We start from the raw sequence: 21,839 nt of genomic DNA on the forward strand, positions 1-21,839 counted from the left end.
CACACCAAATTTGGTGTGACACTATTCATCAACTCCAAATTTGATTTATTATTATTTTATTCATTTTTTTATTTTTTTGAACTTTTAATTTATCATATATTGTGTATATAATTAATTTTATATTAAAATCTTTATAATTTTAATTTTATATCCTTTTTTTTTGATATATTAATTTTTGTATATATTATATTTATATAAAATTATAAATTAATTTTATTATTATTATTATTATTATTATTGTATAAAAAGAAATATAACCATTATTTAAAAATAAAAAATGCAAATGTAAGATATCTAATGTTGCTAAAATTAAAAAGTAAAAACTAAAATTTAAAAAAGAAAATGAACAATACATAAAATAAAAATACATTAAAATTAAAAGTACATCAAAAGAGGATACATTAAAATTGAAATTACATTAAAAAAGATAAAACATAAGTTTAGTAATCTGGTATGTCATTTCCAGTGCACCAAAATTACTAAAAAACTAAGAGAATGGGATAGAAAATTGTTGTGCTTGTGTTTGTTGAAATTGTTGACTTCTTTTATCGATTATTCGTTTTTGTTCTTGTCGCAAAAATTCACGAAGATTTGGATCGTCAATGGAATTCATCTTCGTCAATAAAATTTTATTTCTTTTTTGAATTCTTTTTTTCTCGAAGCTTCATTTCTTGAGTTACTTAGACTTTTCCATCGCCTCAAGAGGTGATATAATGACCACATGTATTATACTGCATAACATGATAATTGAGGACGAGCGTGATCTTAATGCATCAATTCAAGATGCACATGAATGTCCAGCTCCTACGGTAGAAATGACAGTAGATGAAGATCACCGATTTGAATAATTTTTAGCTCGACACAAAAAAATTAAGGATAAAGATGCGCATTTCGCACTTCGTAATGCATTAATCAAGCATTTATGGGAGAATAGAGGCGAAAGTTGAATATTCACGTGGTACTTAAATTAAATTTGACTATGATGTAATATTTATTTAATTATCTTTTATCAATGATTTCATTTTTAGTTAATTTATTCTGTAAAATAATTTTATAATAAATGATTATATAAATGGTGAATGTGAATTATATGTGATGAATATGGAAAAAAGAAAAAAGATAGAATTTGTTTGAACGAAATAAAAAAAATATAAATAGAAGATAATAATATAATATTGAAGAGAGAGAAGAAATATTCCTTTTTAGTATAAAAATAGTGTAATGGTTAAAGTAAATTTAATGTTACACTATTTTGATGTGAAATTTAGTGTTAGGGCCGGAGATGATCTAAGAAAATTATGACAACCATGTGATGTAAGTATGTAACACCTTTCTTCTCTTTCCTTCTAGATGATCTGGCGTTATAGCAAATGGAATTGAAATTACTTTTCTTATCATAAATGAGTTGGCATTTTGAAAGTGTCACTGATTGATTTAATCATAAAACGGACCGCTTGTTTCAATAAAAGCACAATATCTTCTATTACGGGTGAGCAATCGCTCTTTCAAAATGAGATGATTATTAAAAACTTTGTTATAGAATAAAGACAAGTATAAATATTATTCGAATTCAAACTGATGTATATAATGAATTGTAATTTCTTTTATTTATAGAAGAAAAGAAGCTGATGTGTAAGCTGCTACTGTAAGCTGCTGTGTAAATTGCTACTGCAAGCTGCTGTGTAAGCTGCTATTATACCAGATATGGATAATCTTCTACTGAGAGCAATGTTTATCTATAACGGAGTACTGGATGGATAAGCTCATTGTACCCAGTATAGATAATCTTCTACTAAGGATAATGATTATCCATAACAGAGTACTGAAAGGATAAGCTCATTGTACCCGGTATGGATAATCTTCTACTGGGGGTAATGTTTATCCATAATCGGGTGCCGAAGGGATAAACTTCTTCAGGAAGCTTATTTCCAATAGAGTACTAAATAGATAAACATATTTACGGCGTAGTCCCATATGGATAAGCTTCTTCAGGAAGCTTATTTTCAACGGAGTACTAAATGAACATCCATAATATAATATATTTATAACACTCCCCCTTGGATGTTCATTAAAAGATAATGTACCTCATTAAAAACCTTACAAGGAAAACCTCATGGGAAAAAACCTTAATAAGGAAAAAAGAGTGCATCGCATATTTTACTCCCCTGATGAAAACCTTGTTTTAAATATTTGAGTCTCCACATTCCAATCTTGTATATCATCTTCTCAAAAGTTAAAGTTTTTAGTGAATAAATCTGCTGGATTATCACTTGAACGGATTTGTTGCACATCAATGTCATCATTTTTCTGAAGATCGTGTGTGCAGAATAATTTTGGTGAAATATGATTCGTTCTATCTCTTTTTATAAATCCTCCCTTCAATTGGGTTATGCATGCATCATTGTCTTCGTATAAAATTGTGGGTCTTTTCTCACATTCCAAACCACATTTTTCTCGAATAAAATAAATTATTAATCTCAACCATACGCATTCCCTACTTGCTTCATGGATAGCTATTATCTCAGCGTGATTTGAAGAAGTAGCAACAATAGATTGCTTTGTGGAGCTCCATGGTATGACAGTACCTCTATATGTAAATACGTACCCGGTTTGAGATCGAGATTTATGGGGATCAGATAAATAACCTGCATCTGAATAACCAACAAGATCTGCACTATCTTTGTTAGCATAAAACAAACCTATATCAAGAGTTCCCTTTAAATATCACAATATATGCTTAATCTCGTTCCAATGTCTCCGTGTAGGAGAAGAACTATATCTTGCTAGTAAATTAACAGAAAATGCTATGTCAGGCCTTGTATCATTAGCAAGATACATTAGTGAACCAGTTGCACTGAGATATGGTGCTTCGGGACCAAGGAGTTTCTCGTTCTCTTCTGGAGGTCGAAACAAATCCTTATTTACTTCAAGTGATCGAACAACCATTGGTGTACTCAATGTGTGTGCTTTGTCCATGTAAAAGCGTTTTAAGACTCTTTCTGTATAGGCAGATTGATGGATAAAGATCTCTTCTGCTAAATGTTCAATTTGCAGACCAAGACAAAGTTTTGTCTTTCCAAGATCTTTCATCTCAAATTCTTTCTTAAGATATTCACTTGCCTTTTGGAGCTCTTCTGGAGTTCCAACAAGATTTATGTCATCAACATAAACAACAAGTATAACAAATTCTGATGCCATTTTCTTTATAAAAATACATGGACAAATAACATCATTTATGTAACCTTCTTTCAGCAAATATTCACTAAGGCGATTATACCACATGCGCCCAGATTGCTTTAAACCGTACAAAGATCTTTGTAATCTGATTGAATACATTTCCTGAGATTTTGCTTCAGGCATTTTAAATCCTTCAGGGATTTTCATATAAATTTCATTATCAAGTGAACCGTACAGATAAGCTGTAACTACATCCATTAGATGTATTTCAAGCTTTTCATGTAGTGCTAAACTGATGAGATATCGAAATGTTATGGCATCCATAACAGGTGAATATGTTTCATCAAAATCGACTCCAGGTCGTTGTGAGAATCCTTGTGCAACAAGGCGAGCTTTGTATCTTTCAACTTCATTTTTATCATTCCTTTTTCGCACAAAAACCCATTTATGACCAACTGGTTTTATACCAGCAGGTGTTTGGACTACTGGTCCAAAGACCTCTCTTTTAGCAAGTGACTTCAATTCCGATTGAATTGCCTCTTGCCATTTTGGCCAATCAGATCTTTGTCGACATTCTTCGACAGATCGAGGTTCAAGATCCTCACTATCTTGCATAATATTAAGTGCAACATTATATGCAAAAATATTATCCACCACTATTTCAAATCGATTTAAATTAATCCCATCACCGTTCGAACTTATTAAAAGTTCCTCACTCACATGAGCTTCAGGTTCATTGATTTCTTCAGGAATCTCAGAACTAATCAGATTTTGGGTCTCTTCAGGGGATCCCTTCATAGTATCGTTTTGATCATTTGTCGATTTTCTTTTTCGAGGATTTCGATCCTTAGAACCCAAAGGCCTACCACGCTTCAGGCGTGCTTTAGGTTCACTAGCTCTCATGCTAGTAGATGGTCCTACTGGGACATCAATTCGGATAGGCACATTCTCTGCTGGGATATGTGACTTAGTTATCCTTTTCAAATCAGTAAATGCGTCTGGCATTTGATTTGCTATATTCTGTAAATGGATGATCTTCTGGACCTCCTGATTACATATAGGGGTACGGGGATCAAAGTGAGATAATGATGAAACTTTCCACACAATTTCTCTTTTGATTTCCTTTTTCTCCCCCTAATTGTGGGAAATTTGTTTCATCAAACCGACAATCTGCAAATCGAGCAGTAAATAAATCTCCTATCAATGGTTCAAGATATTGAATAATAGAGAGTGATTCAAACCCAACATATATTCATATCCTTCTCTATGGTCCCATCTTACTGCGCTGTGGTGGTGCTACTGGCATATATACAATACATCCGAAAATTCGTAGATGGACAATATTTGGTTCATGGCCAAAAACTAATTGTGACGGAGAATACTTATTATAATGTGTCGGTCTAAGACGGATAAGTGATGCTGCATGCAAGATAGCATGGCCCCAAACAGTAGTGGGCAATTTTGTTTTCATAAGTAGTGGTCTTGCTACCAATTGCAGACGTTTAATAAATTACTCTGCAAGGCCATTTTGAGTATGAACATAAGTTACAGGATGTTTAACTTTTATCCCAACTGATAGACAATAATCAGCAAAAGCTTGAGATGAGAATTCTCCAGCATTATCAAGGCGAATAGCCTTTATAGGATAATCTGGGAATTGTGCCCTTAATCAAATTATTTGGGCTAATAACTTTGCAAACGCCAGGTTGCGAGATGATAGTAGGTACACATGAGACCAACTTGAAGATGCATCTATTAGGACCATAAAATATCTAAACAACCCACTTGGTGGGTGAATAGGTCCATATATATCCCCATGTATATGCTCTAAATAGGCAAGAGATTCAATGCCAACCTTCATTGGTGATGGTCTAGTAATTATTTTGCCTTGATAACAAGCATCACAAGAAAATTCGTCATTTGTAAGAATCTTCAGATTCTTTAATGGATGCCCACTCGAATTTTCAGTAATTCGTCTCATCATTATTGATCCAGGATGGCCCAAACGGCGATGCCAAAGCACAAAAGTATTTGAATCCGAAAACTTCTGGTTTACGAGAGAGTGTGCTTCGATTGTACTCATTTTTGAATAGTATAAGCCAGAAGATAAAGTCGGTAACTTTTCTACAATGCATTTCTGGCCAGAAATATTCTTTGTAATACAAAGATATTCCCTGTTCATTTCATCTATTGTCTCAACATGATACCCATTTCGGCGGATATCTATAAAACTCAACAAGTTTCTTCGGGACTTGGAGGAGAACAATGCATTGTCTATAATAAGTTTTGTTCCCTTAGACAGAAATATTATGGCTCTTCCGGAGCCTTCAATCAAACTTATATTACCAGAAATTATTGAAACATTTGCTTTTTCCTTATGCAAATAAGAAAAGTATTTCTGATCCTTGAATATGACATGAGTTCTTCCACTATCAATAACACAAATATCTTCATGATTTGTCTTTGATCCAAACATAATTTGAGGATTATCCATATTCTTCAAAATGACATAAATAAAATATATTATAGTAAACATCATTATCAAAGCATAACTTTTATTTATGTACAATAATTACATAACCATACTATCTATTACAAATAACAAAAATTAAAATATTTACATTTTTACAGATTTAGTACCGATTACATGACTCGTTTCTCCTTCTAGGAGTGCAAAGTAATCAGCTACATCCAAATGCATGAAGTCTAAATTATCTTTAGAAATAAAATTTGCTTCAACATTTTTCTTTGTCTTCTTCAGGGAGGCTTGATAAAGCTCAACCAAGTGCTTTGGCATACGACAAGTACGTGACCAATGCTCTTTTCCTCCACATCTATAGCATGCATTTTCTGCATTTGGTGCTTGCACTACTTCATGCTTTTGTTCCTTCTTTTTCCACTGCTGGTGGTGAGGAGATTTCTTTGGTGCATTATTATTATCATGATTGAAGTTTCTTCCCCGACCACGGCCATGACCACGATTGGGGCCACGACCTCTTCCACGTTTAGCTTGGTGGAAGTTCGTCTCATTCACTTCAGGGAATGGACAAGAACCAGTAAGTCAACTTTCATGGTTTTTCATTAATAGCCCATTATGTTGTTCGACTACAAGAAGATGTGAGATAAGTTAGGAATACATTTTAAATCCCATCTCACGATATTGCTGCTGCAGGAGCATATTCGAGGCATGAAAAGTGGTGAAAGTTTTCTCCAATATATCATGATCAGTAATATTATCACCAACATAATTTCAATTTGGAAATAATTCTGAACATAGCAGAATTATACTCACTGATAGATTTAAAATCTTATAGCCTTAGATAAGTCCAATCATATCGTGTCTGTGGAAGAACAACCATCTTCAGGTGGTCATATCTATCTTTCAAATTATTCCACACTATGACTGGATCTTTAACAGTAAGATACTCCATTTTTAGGCCCTTATCAAGGTGATAGCGTAGGAATATCATTGCTTTGGCACGGTCTTGGTTTCATGTCTGATTTTTATCCTTGATGGTGTCTGCCAGACCCATCGCATCAAGATGAATTTCAGCATCAAATACCCAAGACATGTAGCTTTTGCCCGATTTTATCCAGGGCTATAAATTTAAATTTAGAAAGATTTGATATTATTTAGGAAAAGAAAGTTCTTACCTCAGATACTTCCAAAATATTTGCTCGAGATGGCAGAGTCTTGTGCTGATAACGTGTTATAAAATAAAGACTGTAAAATAAAGATAAATATAGAGAGAAACTGATATATTATTCGAATTCAAACTGATGTACATAATTAACTGAAATCTCTTCTATTTATAGAAGAAAGGAAGCTGTTGTGTAAGCTGCTTCTGCAAGCTGCTACTACAAGCTGCTGTGTAAGTTGCTATTATACCAGATATGGATAATCTTCTACTGAGAGCAATGTTTATCCATAACGGAGTACTAAATGGATAAACTCATTGTACCCAGTATAGATAATCTTCTACTAAGGGTAATGATTATCCATAACGGAGTACTGAAAGGGTAAGCTCATTGTACCCGGTATGGATAATCTTCTACCGAGGGTAATATTTATCCATAACCGGGTACCGAAGTGATAAGCTTCTTCATAAAGCTTATTTCCAATAAGGTACTAAATAGATACACATATTTACGGCAGAGTCTCATATGGATAAGCTTCTTCAGAAGCTTATTTACAACGGAGTACTAAATGAACGTCCATAATATAATATATTTATAACAAACGTCAAATTATTCGAATGCAATTCTATCTCATAAAGTTAGCTTTACATCGTGTTTTCAATTTGTTTATTTTGATATGAGAGGAACATCAGCGTAGCTTTGGTCGACCTATTGCAGAATACTGTTGTTGGCTATGGGCCTGAGTGACTTAGGCTATACATAATGACATTATCGTTTGGGCTTGCCCTTTAATTTTCAAGTCACTGACTTCAACTAAGTCCAGTATAGTATATGCATTTTGAGTTACAAAGTTAGGGGGAAAAAAGGGAATGGAGAAAATGCTTCATTCTTTTAAATTCAATCACGACATCATGCTATAGGGTTGCTACACAGTATTAATTTGTTTGGTATAAATATTGGTTTGATCATGAGAAGTTCACAATAAAAAACATTTTATGAATGTCCGCATATCACTTCCTAAACCTCATGAAAAAGAAGAAAACAAAAACACACCTATAGTCCACGCTCTATTTTATACTCCATATAATATCGTTTGATATGTTTTTTTTGAGAAATGATCATGAGAAGTCACAGTGAAAAACAAGTGGTTAACTGTTTGATATGATGTAAAATGTTTTGCATGAAAATACCCTCCATGAAAAATATGTTAGCAAAGAGAATTTATTTTAAATTAATTTTTTGGTATTTGATTACGAATAGAGTTTAGTAACATAGTATATATAGTTATGAAAGAGGGGCTAACAAAGAAAAATGAGTGTGCTTCTGTAATGATTATTAAATAAGGTAAATATAGATAAATAACTAGAAAAAATATAATTGGTAACTTGATAAAACTCTAATATTAAAAATCGTTTAACTTGATAAAAATGACAAAATTCTTTTATATTTACCTAAGCAAATATAGCAAAAATCTATCAAATGTTTTTACGCTATTGTTTTATACTAGATTTAGTGTACGTGCATTGCACGTATATTTTGCGTATATCAATAAAAAATATATATAACATATAATATAGAATAAGAATAAATTATAAATAATATTAATGTTATCGAGATAAACGTAATATTCATTTAAATAGTAAAATGAATATTACGTTAATATAGTAATTGAACTCAAGTCTAATCCATCATCCATTTTTAGTATCGAATGGAATATCTCAGCTACATCGAACCAATTTGTCATCTATACATGCTTAATATTAAAAATTAGCCAACCTCACTTGTGAATTCCAAAATATCCCCACTTGTGAATTTCAAAATATCCCTATAAAATCTCTTCGATTTTTTTAATTTACCTTTTCCCCATCTTTTTCTTTATACCACCTTTCTGCCATCAAAATCAATCTCAAGATTTGACAGTTTATTGTTTTTAACATCTTAATTTTTCGTTTGATACTTTGGATCAATACATTTAGATACTGGTCATAAAATCAAGAAAATATCATAATATTCACCAACTCAATAGAAAAAAAATAAAGCTTAGAAAGAAGATTGAAAATATAGAGCCAAAGTTGATGTCAGAAGAAAATAGGAGAAGTTGAGTCATCAGAAATAGCGACCTAGTCGTAACTTTTGGATTTCTATTTTTAGCCAATATGTAATTGTTGTGTTCTATTCAAATGTTAATTATTTAACTTTACAAATCTTAATCCTAACAAAGAAAACTTAAGAATACTAAACCTAAATGCACGACAATTTTTTATTTCTCCCAAAATTAAAATTTATTGGTGATCACAATTATAATTATATCCAACTTGGAATGCACATAACACGATTTAAAAAGGCGAATAACATATTGATAGTGGCTTCGTGTTGTGCGTGCCTGCTATCTCAACAGGTAAATATTTGTATTAAAATTAAATAAATATTATATTATAAGATTATGTTTGAACTATAAAATAAAAGTATACGTGTTCTTAAAATGATGAATGTCAATCCTATATACGCAATCCAATAAAAGAAGAAAATGTCCATAGTAGCACTCAGTCATTAGTCGATATATCCAACTAAAAGTTTGTTCCAGTTTTATAATTTTATTACTTCAAATTAAAATATGTCTTTTTATCATATTTTCCTCGAATCTTTTCATCATATTGATATGAGAAGAATTGCTACTTATAATGCTTTTCATATAATTTTTGAATATCTAAATTTAAAATTTTAAAATATTGAGTTGATCTAATCCATTTTAGCTTTACAAATTGGTTAAATTGACTCCCGAGAAGCGAAAGTGCCACATAAATTGAGTTAGATGAAATACTTTTTTTTCTCTCAAGAGTATTGTAACAACTAAAATTTCGTTCCTGAAAATGATAATCAAGACAAGAAATATAGCGACAAAAAAAAGTATTTGTATTTCAATAATTTACGCGGGATACAATCTTTGAACAATCTTAAGTTTAAAAGATGTAATCCTCTGATTCTTCTCCTCACGACCGTCCATTCGAGAGCTTTGCTTGTTCTTGAATTGATGGACCACTTGTTGTTGGGATTTGACCACGAATGCGGAGCTAGGCTTTGATCACAAACGTGGAGAATGGAAAACTTGCGGCTCACCCCTTGGAGACGACGACTTCTTGCTATGCGGAAGACTTGCGAATCACCACTGTGGAGGAGAGCTTCAATATGTATCTTTTTTTCTTGTCCCTTTAGCCTTATGGAGACCCCCTATTTATAGTTGGAGGGGATGAACTTGTGATAAACACATATCTTTTTCCTCCAATTTGATTGGCCAACTTGAGTCATCAAACTTATCACTAAAGTTATGTGATAAGCTTGCACATAATTGGTTGAACCATGTCATTTGAATATTTGGCGACATTTGATTGGTCCTTACATTTGACTTGGCATGCTACATTACTTATGCGCGTGGCATGATTTTAGTGGCCCTTGATTTGACTTGGCGTGCCATGTCATTTGACACGTGGCATGAATTTTGGGCTTATCATTTGAAGTCCAACAAGATAAACTAGCCAAATTAACTCAGGCTCTTAATAAATCCATATACGCATATTGGATTTAAATAATAAATTCAATTATTCTAGCCCGTAATCATTGTTTGGGCTGACACGTCTTTGAATTTATCATGTGGTCCAATTAATTTAATGGACTTAAACTCAAATAAAATTCAATCGTCTACAAATGCCCCTACCTCAAGTTGCATCAGTTTGTAAACTTGTTAAACTTTAACGGCGAGGCTTGAAGTACTAATATTAATAAACTTTTATTTTGTTTGAACCTCAAACTTGACTCCTTGTAAGCCCTTTCCTATTTTGGAAATACGACCTTGTGAGTTTACAACATATAGTATTTGGATCGAATTGATTTGGCATTTCGAATTCGCCTTGCGATATTCCAGCTCAATAACTTCAGATTTGAGTCCATCAATACTATAGGAAGTCGTTCTCTACTTGAAATTGAAAAATGGAAAGCCGCGCCCTTTTATTTTGTTTTAAAAAACTTTCAATTGGTATCACTTGCTCGGTTTTCCTGTCCAGATATTTTAGGACTCATACCAACGAAAACTCCCTTTTCTTTTAGGAACAAGAGAGGGCAATATTTTTTTTCCAATTTGTTTTCTTTTAGAACCCAACTTTTCTTGTCCAGAAATTTTAGGATATAAACTCAATCCTGAAATTTGAGTTCTTCTCAAAGAGTGACAGCTCAATGAAACCATGTTGGGAACGAATCAAACACTACCTTTGGTGGTCTATATAAGGACTCATTCCGATGCATTATATTCACACCAGCTCTTTCGAGTCTTTCCTTCCTTTATGTAAGTCCTCGTACACTTGTTTTGTTCTGGTTTGCCTCTTATCATGATGCTTAATTGAATAAGCGTCTTCTATCGTTCCAACTTCTGTTGCGGCGCTATGGACTTAGCCTTGCTTTCTTTGCATTTTCCGGTTGATCATATAATTTATTATGCTCAGATGAAGCAAAGCTTGTAGCTAATGTTGTTCTTCCCTTATTGTCTTTGTGACAGAACTTTCCTGGCAGCTTGGAGAACTTGCGGGAGAAAATTCATAACTTGTTGTAGGAGCACCTGAATCTTAAACGGTTTGTGGAGCTGGAACGTAGACTCGCGGAGCCTTGACATATCCGAAAATCACGATCACATAGCTTGTAGATTTGTTCAGGTAATCTCTTCGAAATCAGGTTCTTAATTCGAATTCGCTGATGGTTTCAGATTCGCGCGTCGTCACGAGAAACTTAATAACTTTTTGAAGGGATACCAAAATCACGAAGGGTTTGTGGCGCTGGAAAGTAGACTCGTGGAGCTTCGACATACCTAAAAATCATGACCAGAAAGATAATAGATTTATCCAGGTAATATTCTGAAATTCAGAGTTGAGATCCTGCTATATTGCGTCTCCAGATTTGCGCGCTCACTAGATAGCTTGTATCTTGACGTAGGCCCAAAATCAAGCACTTCATGATCCTTTGAAGACTAAACTTCAGAGACTACCTTACTACCTTTACACCAAATACTCGCACTTCAATTCATTGTGTGCTGGTTTCTATGATTTTTTTTTAAAGTTAGCTGCAGGATATGATTTTTCTGTTTCAGTTTTGGACATGCTTCACGAATTTTAATCTTCTTCCTCAATTCCTTTCGTGCAACGTATACAACCTTGACTTCAGGCAATCAAGATGCAATTTCATGACCATAATAAGCCGCACCCTCATATTGAAATCATGAGCGACGAGCAAAATCAGTCCGATAAAGTTCTCACCTTGGAAGTTCATCCTCCAGTGATTGGTTCCTTCCCTCTTGTTAGAAAGTTGCCTGCCGCATCTCTTCATCTTACAGAATGGTGGATAAGGGAGGCCAAAGATGTTATGGGCGAATTTTCGGGCGAGGTCACTAACATGAAGGTCCCTATTTTAAAGTTCGCAACTCATCGGGAAGTCGCCCCGTCTGAATTTTCTCATCGCGATGGATGCTTCCACACTTGGAATGTTCCCCCTTCTGGCTTTGGCAAGGTTCGCGATACACCCGGCTACTGGGAGTGGGTAGAAGATGTGCTCCCCCACCACAAATTTTTTTTAGAAGATCTGAAGGTCTACGATGCCATATACGCTTCATTGTTTACGTACGATTATAACGACAACGTGCTTCAGGCCTTTTGTGAGCTTTGGCGTCCTTCCACCAACATACTTGCTACCTTCATTGGAGAATTATCTATATCTTTATGGGACCTGCGAACCATTGGAGACCTTCCCGTGCATGGGTCCTTTAATGACGAAGTAGTTCCTTTGGCGAAGGAGTTGATAGAAATGGACCATCAAGCGAAGCCATTCCTCCCAGAAAGCTGCTTATACTTGTTTTCAGCGTTCCACAGACTTGCAAAAGGGGAATTTCATGAGGTCTCCATCCATGATTGGGTGGGGTTCTAGTTTAGAGGGCCGAGCAGGTATGCTGAGCCTCCGCAAAAGACGTCAAAGGTGCAGACCACCAAGCCAAGGCAGAATCATAATCCTTCGGGACGTATAGACAAAACCTTCCTAACACGAACAAACGAGGAGAATGCCCCCTTTATCGAGCTAGGTGTGGAGGAGTCTCTTATAAATGAGACTAACTTGGCGGCTTTCCTTGCATGTTGGCTCTGTAAGTTTGTGCTTCCAAATAAGAAGGTTGACCACGTTCGCGATAGTGTTTTCAAAGTTGCAAGCTTAATGGCTCATGGAGTAAAATTCTCTTTAGCAGTCCCGGTCCTTGCGAGCATATATCGTGGCTTGAGGGAGATCTCCACTTCCAACGACCTGATTGCAAGTGATGTAATCTTTCCCATACATTATGTGTATGACTGGATGGGAGAGTATTTTGAGACCCATCATCGTGTTAATAACACGCACCAAAGTTTACCCTTATGCAAAATTTCAGGCGAGAAAATGGCTAAATATTTCAACTTTTCTGATGCTCGAAGGTTGTTCCAACGTGATGATGCCCGTCAACTCCACCATTTGGCATTGCTGCGCGGCAAAGAGTTACACTTTACAGACAATGGCAAACTTTCAGATTCGTTCAGCAAATTTTTTATATCTCTTCACTCTAGCTATCTCACCCTTAGGCATGATGCTACTTTTATCGTGGAGTCCTACAGCCCTCACAGGTTTAGTAGGCAGTTTGGTTTTTGCCAAGACATCCCTGGAGATCTTATGGAGTAGCCCTATGATGGTACGTTGCAGGCACTAGTGCAACTTTGGGATTCATCCACACGTCTTGGTACCTCCTCGGAATTCATTGTGCCACTACGTCCGGTAAACGATATGCCTTTAATAACTCGTGAGTACATAGACTGGTGGCCAATACATTGACTATATCCTTCCAAAAAGAGCCCTTATATTGTTTCGACAAGTCCAAGGCAAGATCAAGTGCATGTGCGATCTGAAGGGGTCCCGAGTCGACTGAAAGTAAAGCTACCTTCTCCTTCTTCCAAGCCTAAGACGAAGTCAAGTGACCTTCTACAAGCAGCCCAGACCCTTTCCAAGTCCAAAGTCATGAAGGATGTGGATGCACTGGCAAAAAAGAAAGTTAGGCGACTTTCATTGGCCTTGAAGACAACTACTACTGCCCTCAAGGTATCCAGCGACTCTTGCAAAAGGAAGGAGCGCCTAGTTTCATCAAACTAGGGCAGCGATAGAGAGCCTAGCCTTGTGCCGCTTTGTGAAGAGAAAAATCATCTTCCCGTTTTGCCAAATGGTATTGGAGATATTACTACAGCTTCCAGTCCAGTAGAGAGTGAATCTAGCGAAGACCACCATTGGAACCGTCCGAACAAGAAGGCGAAGGAGTTGGGTGACGATTGTTGCGGTACTGCTGCCTTAGATACCATCATTATTGAGGATGATGCCTTTGTGGATGAGGATACGGGCTTAACAATGCCATTCCCTGAATTACCAGAACAAGTAGAGTTCTTCTTCTTTGTATTCCTGTTACTTTATTTTTTCCCTTTTTTTTTGAATACTATCAGCTTTTTCTTCTTTTATATATATATATATATATATATATATATATATATATATTTCAGTCGGATCTTCAAGAATTATGCAATGATGAGCTTGGGGGTGACATTATTGAGGATTGCTTTGCCGACATAGATGATCTTGGTATGACCGCAAAGAGCTCCCACAAGTCACCAAATGGTTCTAAGGATCATGGTATGGGTGGAGCCTCTTCGGTGGAGTTAATTCCACCTAGAAAGCCATATTTTTCTTCTTCGGTTCATAGAAAGTTTATCCAACCAGCTGTGACGAGTGAAGCTGCGGCTGCTACAACTGAGGTCATGCACCCGAAATCATTCAGGCCTTCCTCATGGCCATTGCAGCCTGGTGCTTCAACCAAAGAGCCGCATAGGACTATTTGTCGTGCCAAATCAACTTTTGTTTCTGTGATGTGGCGTAGATTGTGCGAGTGGATCAAGGAGTTCTCTGTAGATTCCACGGACGACTTTATGAAGTTGGAGGAAAGTATTAGTTTGACTCTTACGAAAATACGAAGAGAGAATATCATTGATATTTCTACTTTCGAGGATCTTATTAAAGCTTTCTTCAAGACTCATGCAGAGTATGATGCTTTAAGATCGTCCAAGATGAGTAAAGAATTACACCAAGATTCACTCTCTAATGTACAACAACGCCTTGATGATGCGAAGTTGGAATATGGGAAGGCAAATGAGTCCGCTGAAAGACTTCAAGTGGCTATTGCGAGTGTCGAGACACAATTAGCAGCCCTAACCTCTAAAAAGAAGAAGATCGTCGTGATCCTGAATAAACAATAAGAGAAGTTGTCCAAAAGTCAAAAGGAAATCACCATTACCGAAGGCAAGATTTATACCATTGAGGCGAACGTTCCAATGTCGGATGATGAAGCAGAGAAACTGTCCCTCTTGAAAGATGCAATTAAAACGAGTGTCCAGCAAATCCTTAGCTTCAAACCTTTTCCATAGCTTTAGATTTTTTTTTTTTTTTTTAATTTAGGATCCCCTGCCTCTTTCCCTTTTTTTAAAACGGATATCATGTATTGATATTTCTTTTCTTAGAGAAATAAAAGTACTTTCTTTCTATTTGCACTGTCTCATTGAATTTTGAGTTTCCTGTGAATTATGGCATGGATGAATTATATAGATATATCGAGGTTAATCGAGAAAAACTAACTGGTGTCATAGTTCTGAAACAGTTTATTTCTAAAACATATGACGCTCAGATTCTTTGCTTGGCCGATTCTCCGTCTTTACACTTTTGTATAATTCCCATTTTTGGTGTGTTGCTGGTCAGAGTTGCACCCTATGTTTGTTAATTGCTGCTTCCTGATGCTGCTAAGAAAGGTAGTTGAACGACCAAAGTTGCTTTTTCAGATTTTTTGCTCCGTTGTTGGAGACATTGCCGAATGAAACGCTGCTGCACTTTTTAGTGTCGCAATACTTGAGCTCGATCGGCTATGTTTACTGCACAATGGTAAGTTATTTTGCCTATAGTATTCAAAGTTGCTGCGCTGCTTTAATTATGCTTCTCAGAAGAATTCCCTTTGTTTTTTTGGTTCAGTTTCCACTGCGCTGGAAAAGCTGTTTTTTTTTGTTGCATCTAGCTACTCATGGAGGCTTCAGTCGAATGACCATTCCCAAACGCGAGCCATGGACTCCATTCGGTGATAAACATATTTAGGTAACTTTTTACTGGATGCACGTATTTGATGACTTCTAACTGGATGACTTGCTCATATGTTTTTAGGGACTTCGCAGTGCGTCCATTTGTATTGAAAGCCTACACCAAGTTTAGAAAATAGTACAGAGCAAAAGCTTCATGATATGATGCTGGAGAGGCAGTGAAGATCATGTGCGACAAAGTTGTTTTCTATTACAACATGTGTCATTCACTTCATGCACCATGAAATTCCTTCCGCGTTGGTCGAAGCTGATTCCTGAAGTTAATCTCTAAGTCAGATACATATGTTTTACAGCTTTGCGCGCTATAGTGGAAAAAATCCATATCTTTAGTTAGAAGTGCTCAAATCACGAAACCCTTAGTCCCCTAGAAATCAGGTATCAAGCGCTGCAACATATTAAAGTTTCAGATTGAATATCCTTCTGGATCGACCAGAACTAATTTTTTTTTGAAGTCGGCCTCCAATCGTGACTCGCTCCTTTCACGGCTTTGTCCACTCTTGCTGAACCAGTCATATCTTGGTGTAGGCGACTGCAACCCAAAAGCTAGTTTATGCACCTGAAACCAGACTTATACCGCAACCTCGTGTCAAAATTTCAGATCAAAATTCCTTCTGGATTAGTTGCAGTAGCTTCTTGAATTTGTTCTAACTGCAGTAACTTTACAGGTTTGCATACTTTCAACATAGAACATCATATCCCGAGCTAGGAGTGTTGAAATTCTGATTCGTCTATGCTGTTAGGAAGTAAAATTAGAGACCTTCAACATGTATGCATTTCATATTAGGACTCCTTCAGGACTGTTAACAGAAAATTCTCGAATTCGACCTTACTGCAGTAAACTTTCAAACTCGTGTACTTTCAGCGAAAAACAATGTATCTTGAGCTAGGGGAATCAGAATTGCAATCCGTTTGCTCCGTTAGAAAGTAAATTTAGAGACCTACATTGCATACGAATTTCATAGCAAAACTCCTTTTGGGCTGTCAGCAGAATTGTTTTTAAGTTGGCCTAACCACAGTAAACTTTTGGATTCGCGTACTTTCAGCAAAAAACAATGTATCTTGAGCTAGAGGAATCGGAATTGAAATCCGTTTGCTCCGTTAGAAAGTAAATTCAGAGGCTTACAACTCATACAATTTTCATAGCAAAACTCCTTTTGGACTGTCAACAGAAATCTTTTGAAGTTGGCATAACCGCAGTAAACTTTCCGATTCGCGTACTTTCAGCGAAAAACAATGTATCTTAAGCTAGGGGAATCGGAATTGAAATCCGTTTGCTCCGTTAGAAAGTACACTCAGAGACGTACAACTTATACGATTTCCATAGCATAACTCCTTTCGAGCTGTCAACAGAAAATTCTTGAAGTTGGCCTAACTGCAGTAAACTTTCAAACTCGTGTACTTTCTTTTTGTTTTTGTTTTTTGCAAAAGAGATCATATCTTGTATATGGTGAATCCGAATTGCGATATGTCTGGTCCTTTGGCATCTTACCTTCGAAATCCATGGTCATGTCAAAGACGAAGACCGAGTTCATCATTGAAGAGCGAGCACGTGGCTCCTCTCATCGGATTGGCGCGGAAGAGGCTTGGAGTTGGAGCGACTGTATTCTTCTATGCAAGCGTGCATGGGGCAAAACTCATGATTCTTGCAGATTGGCGCGGAACAGGCTTGGAGTTGGTCTTTTCAACTTCGGTGAGCAAGCACTTGGCGCGTCTCTGCTACTTTGACTTCATAGCATTTCATGCTTGCATTGAAAAAACTGTATCTCGACTTATGAGTGTCCAAACTGTAATCCGCTTGGTTCTGCAGAATCAAAACTTGCAACAGGACAAGTCAGAATGAACTTTTGAAGGCGATGCACAAGTCTGTTATTTCGGCTTCACAACACTGCATGCTGTCATTAGAACGTACATATCTCAAGCTAGGAAAGTCCAAATCGCTAGCCGTCTGCGCCACTGGAAAGAAGACTCAGAGATAAGGAAATCCCCGAAATATCATGGAAGAATTCCTAGCAGATTAGCCGCAGCAATATTTTGAAATTCACCCATCTGTCTATCGAACTCTCTATTCAGCTTTGTGTGCACTCGTGGAAAAATTCATATCTCGATCTACAAGTGTCGGAATCGCAAGCCATCTGCGTCATTGGAGAGAACACTACAATTTCTGCAACACTTGAAGATATCAAGGACGAACTCCTTTCTGATCGCCCACAATAGTAGTTTGAAATTGCTCCTAATGTCTGCCGCACTTGCAATCCAGCTTTGCGCACTTTTGTAGAAAACTTCATATCTCAAACTATGGGTATCAGAATCCCAAGACGTCTACAACCTCGGAAAGATAAGTTCGACACCAGAAAACTTCATATCTCAAGCTATGGGTATCAGAATCCGAAGACGTCTACAACCTCGGAAAGATAAGTTCGACACCTACAACGTCTGAAAATATCGCGGCAGAACTCCTTTAGATTGGTCGCGATATTACTTTGAAGTCTCTCCTGATGTCCGCCTTGCGTTTGTTTCTGCTTTGCGCACTCATGTCGAATGATTCATATCTCGAGCTATGAGACTCCAAATTGAGATCCGTTTGCATCGTTAGAAAGTAAACTCAGAGATCTGCAATACTTAATGAGTTTCGTGGCAGAACTCCTTCCGAGCTAGAAACAGAAAATTCTCAAAATCTACCTAGCTGCAATAACTTTTAGATTCGTGTAGTTCCGGCAAAAAAAATATATCTTGAGCTAGGGGCCTCCAAATTGCAAATGGTTTGTGTTAATACAAACTAGACATCCAAATCTACAACATATAAAATGTTAGGAGTAGAACCTCTTCAAGATGGACTGCGGTAGTTTTCCAAAGTTGATCACGTCGTCTGTCGAGCTTGCTTTCCAGCTCTATGCTCTCTGAGTTGTCCTACAAATGTTTTTTTTCTTCTTGAAATTGACTCTACATTCTTGCGTGTAGTAGCTTTGGCTATATGCATCACAAATCTTATCTCTTCATTTATTTCTTTTGCAAACTCGCAAAGAAGCTCAAAGAGTTAGGATATCAGACCGATGTGTCATACAAGATGTGGAGCCACCCCTTCACCAACTATTGCACTTGATTTGTTGATAGTCTTGAAGCTCATCAATGGCGGCTCCCATGGGGATTGGGACCTTCAACCAACAATTGAGGATGGCATCAAATGTGGAGACGTTATATAGACTTAGAAAAGCATTTAGACACGTCAGCAACAAAGCCTAGTTTATGATCATCTTCATGATTTAGGCTTTTGTATAGAAAAGTGTCTAGTTCCTGTTGTCTCTACATTTTTGGATGTATCAACTTTTGTACTATTGAAGCAATAAAACATCTTTTATACTTCAACGCAAATTGTCTCATTTTCCTCATAGATATGTGCCTCTACACTTGGAAGAATTAATGTAATGATCTGATGATGACAAACTTTTATTTTTTTAAAACTCATGTGACTGAACTTAGAATGAAAGTCTAAGCTGCATGCGTACCTCGGTGAAGAGGATCAAGTCATAACGTAGTTCAGAGGGATGAGTTTTTTTTTAGGTCCTAATTTTTGCCTAAGCCACCTCTCGCGAGGTTTTCAACCTAGCGGGCTTCTTTTTTTTTTGGTTGGGCCGTACACAGTTTAGACTCATGCAGGCTAGGAGTGTAGCAACGTGTAGTTTGGGCTCTTGCATTAAGGAGCTTCATGACTTGCAATTTAGGCTCGTATGTCGAGGAGCATTGCAACTTCAAGGATAGTACTTCTTCAAAAACTTGCCATTGATAGGGCCGATTCTCATGCCATCTGCATCAACCAGCTTGTAAGCCCCACTTGAGTAAGCTTCTTGTACAACATATGTCCCATCCCATTTTGAAGTGAACTTCCCTCCAGGTTTATGGGAAGTAATTATGGGTCTTCGTACCGCAAGGACTTGATCTCCTACTTGAAAGGATCTCGGACGAACTCTTTTATTGAAGGTGCGAGACAATCAAGCTTGATAACATTCTAGACTCTATTGAGCTTCCAACCTCTTCTCATCAAGAGACTCCAACTCTGCTAATCGAAGTCGAGCATTTTCTTCATCAATGATCCCTTCTTGAATAGCCAGTCGTAATGAAGGTATTTGACGCTCAAGTGGAAAGACGGCTTCGACTCCATAAACGAGTGAATAAGGCGTTGCTTGTGTTGGCGTGCGGTGAGTCGTCCTATATGCCCATAGAGCTTCTTCCATACGGTCATTCCAATCTCGTTTGGATTTGGAGACGACTTTCTTTATCAAATTGCATAGAGTTTTGTTGAATGCCTCAGCTAGACCATTGACAGCAACATTGTACATCGAAGCGTTATGTTGCTTGAAGCCAAAGAGATTACAAACCTTATTCATCAACCTATTATCGAATGGCTTTCCATTATCCGTTATTATGTAACGAGGAATGCCAAAGCGATAAATAATGTTTACTCGGATTAAATTTGCAACATTTTCCTTCTTTACTTCCTTAAGAGCAATAGTTTCAGCCCATTTTGAGAAGTAGTCGGTTGCAACCAGGATGTATAGGTGCCCACCAGAGGACTTTGGCAGTGGTCCAACAACATCTAATCCCCAAGCGTCAAACGCCCAGGATGCCACAGTTGGGTGCAACACTTCAGGAGGTTGATGAATAAAATTCGCATGGAATTGACAAGCCTTGCATCTTCGAGCGTAGTCCAAGCAATCTTTTACCATCGTTGGCCAATAGTATCCCATCCTTTTTATATGGAAGTGGAGCTTTGGTCCAGACTGGTGTGACCCACATACCCCAGAATGCGCTTCTTGCAAAGCATGGAGTGCTTCATCTTCCCTTAAGCATCGCAAGAGTACTCCCTCAAATGATCTTTTATATAGGGTATCTTTGTAGTAAAGGAAGCGAAGTGTACGACGACGGATTTCAGTTCTTCTCCGTGGATTTTCTGGAAGTATCCCATAGCACAAGTAGTCGATAATGGGTTGTCTCCATTCCTCTTTCTCGACTTCAGAAACAATGACAAGATGCTTGAGTTCATTTTCTTCACCTTCAGCCTCATTTGGCGGTGGTACTACCCATTTTTGGCAGACAGTAACTTGCGCCTGATCAGGCAGGGTTAACGATGAAGCTAGGGCAGCTGAAGCATCCACCCTCTTGTTTTCATACCTTGCAAGATGTAGCGCAATCCCCAATGCATGCCTTGGATGCACATCTCTATGCATGAAGCTTCACTAAGCCTGTCTTTGCAGCTGAGGCTTGCATTCCTCCAACGATTGATAAAGTTGATAACTGGTTTCCCCTTTCGTTGACGAGTATTTGTAAGTTCTATCATACTCACTACGTCTCGTACTATAAAAACGATTGAGGAACTCTTGTTCTAGTTGATCTCAGCTATCGATAGATCCAGCCTCGAGGTCCGTGTACCAGTCAAAAGAGTTTCCTTTTAACGAGCGGACAAACTGCTTGATAAGGTAATCTCCATAAGTCCCAGCATTGTTGCACGTCTCCACGAAGTGCGCAACATGTTGCTTGGGGTTACCTTTACCATCAAACTGTTGAAACTTTGGAGGTTGATAGCCAGCAGGCATCTTCAACATATCGACCCTTGCAGTGTACGACTTTGCATAAAGGGAGGATTTGACAACAACTTCATATTTGTTCTTAATGGTTCCTTCAATGAACTCCTTCAGTTGATCGATTGGAATCATTCCTTCAGATGAGACAGGGATAGCCTTAGTGGATGCTGCTTGTCTTGGGTTAGAGTCATTCTCTAGAACTTCTGGGAGCTTGCCG

At 37.1% G+C, this 21,839-nt stretch overlaps 1 protein-coding gene and 1 long non-coding RNA gene across 2 annotated transcripts; one reads left to right on the top strand and one right to left on the bottom strand.

Annotated features, from left to right (window-relative positions):
• Window positions 1–10,995: 10,995 nt before the first annotated feature.
• LOC104236031 (uncharacterized) lies at window positions 10,996–16,928 on the top strand. The gene is made up of 6 exons (XR_011404498.1): window positions 10,996–11,152; window positions 11,363–11,516; window positions 11,607–11,706; window positions 15,738–15,837; window positions 15,925–16,027; window positions 16,111–16,928. It is a non-coding gene; the product is annotated as an uncharacterized lncRNA (long non-coding RNA).
• Window positions 16,929–20,056: 3,128 nt separating this feature from the next.
• On the bottom strand, window positions 20,057–21,268 carry LOC138883349 (uncharacterized). Its single transcript, XM_070164030.1, has 3 exons — window positions 20,840–21,268; window positions 20,278–20,395; window positions 20,057–20,136 (listed from the first exon to the last, which is right to left on the bottom strand). Exons 1-3 carry the CDS (start codon window positions 21,266–21,268, stop codon window positions 20,057–20,059), a joined length of 627 nt encoding a protein of 208 aa, XP_070020131.1.
• Between the last annotated feature and the right edge of the window lie 571 nt (window positions 21,269–21,839).

Source organism: Nicotiana sylvestris, chromosome 12 (genome assembly GCF_000393655.2).
Source record: "Nicotiana sylvestris chromosome 12, ASM39365v2, whole genome shotgun sequence".
NCBI lineage: Eukaryota > Viridiplantae > Streptophyta > Magnoliopsida > Solanales > Solanaceae > Nicotiana > Nicotiana sylvestris.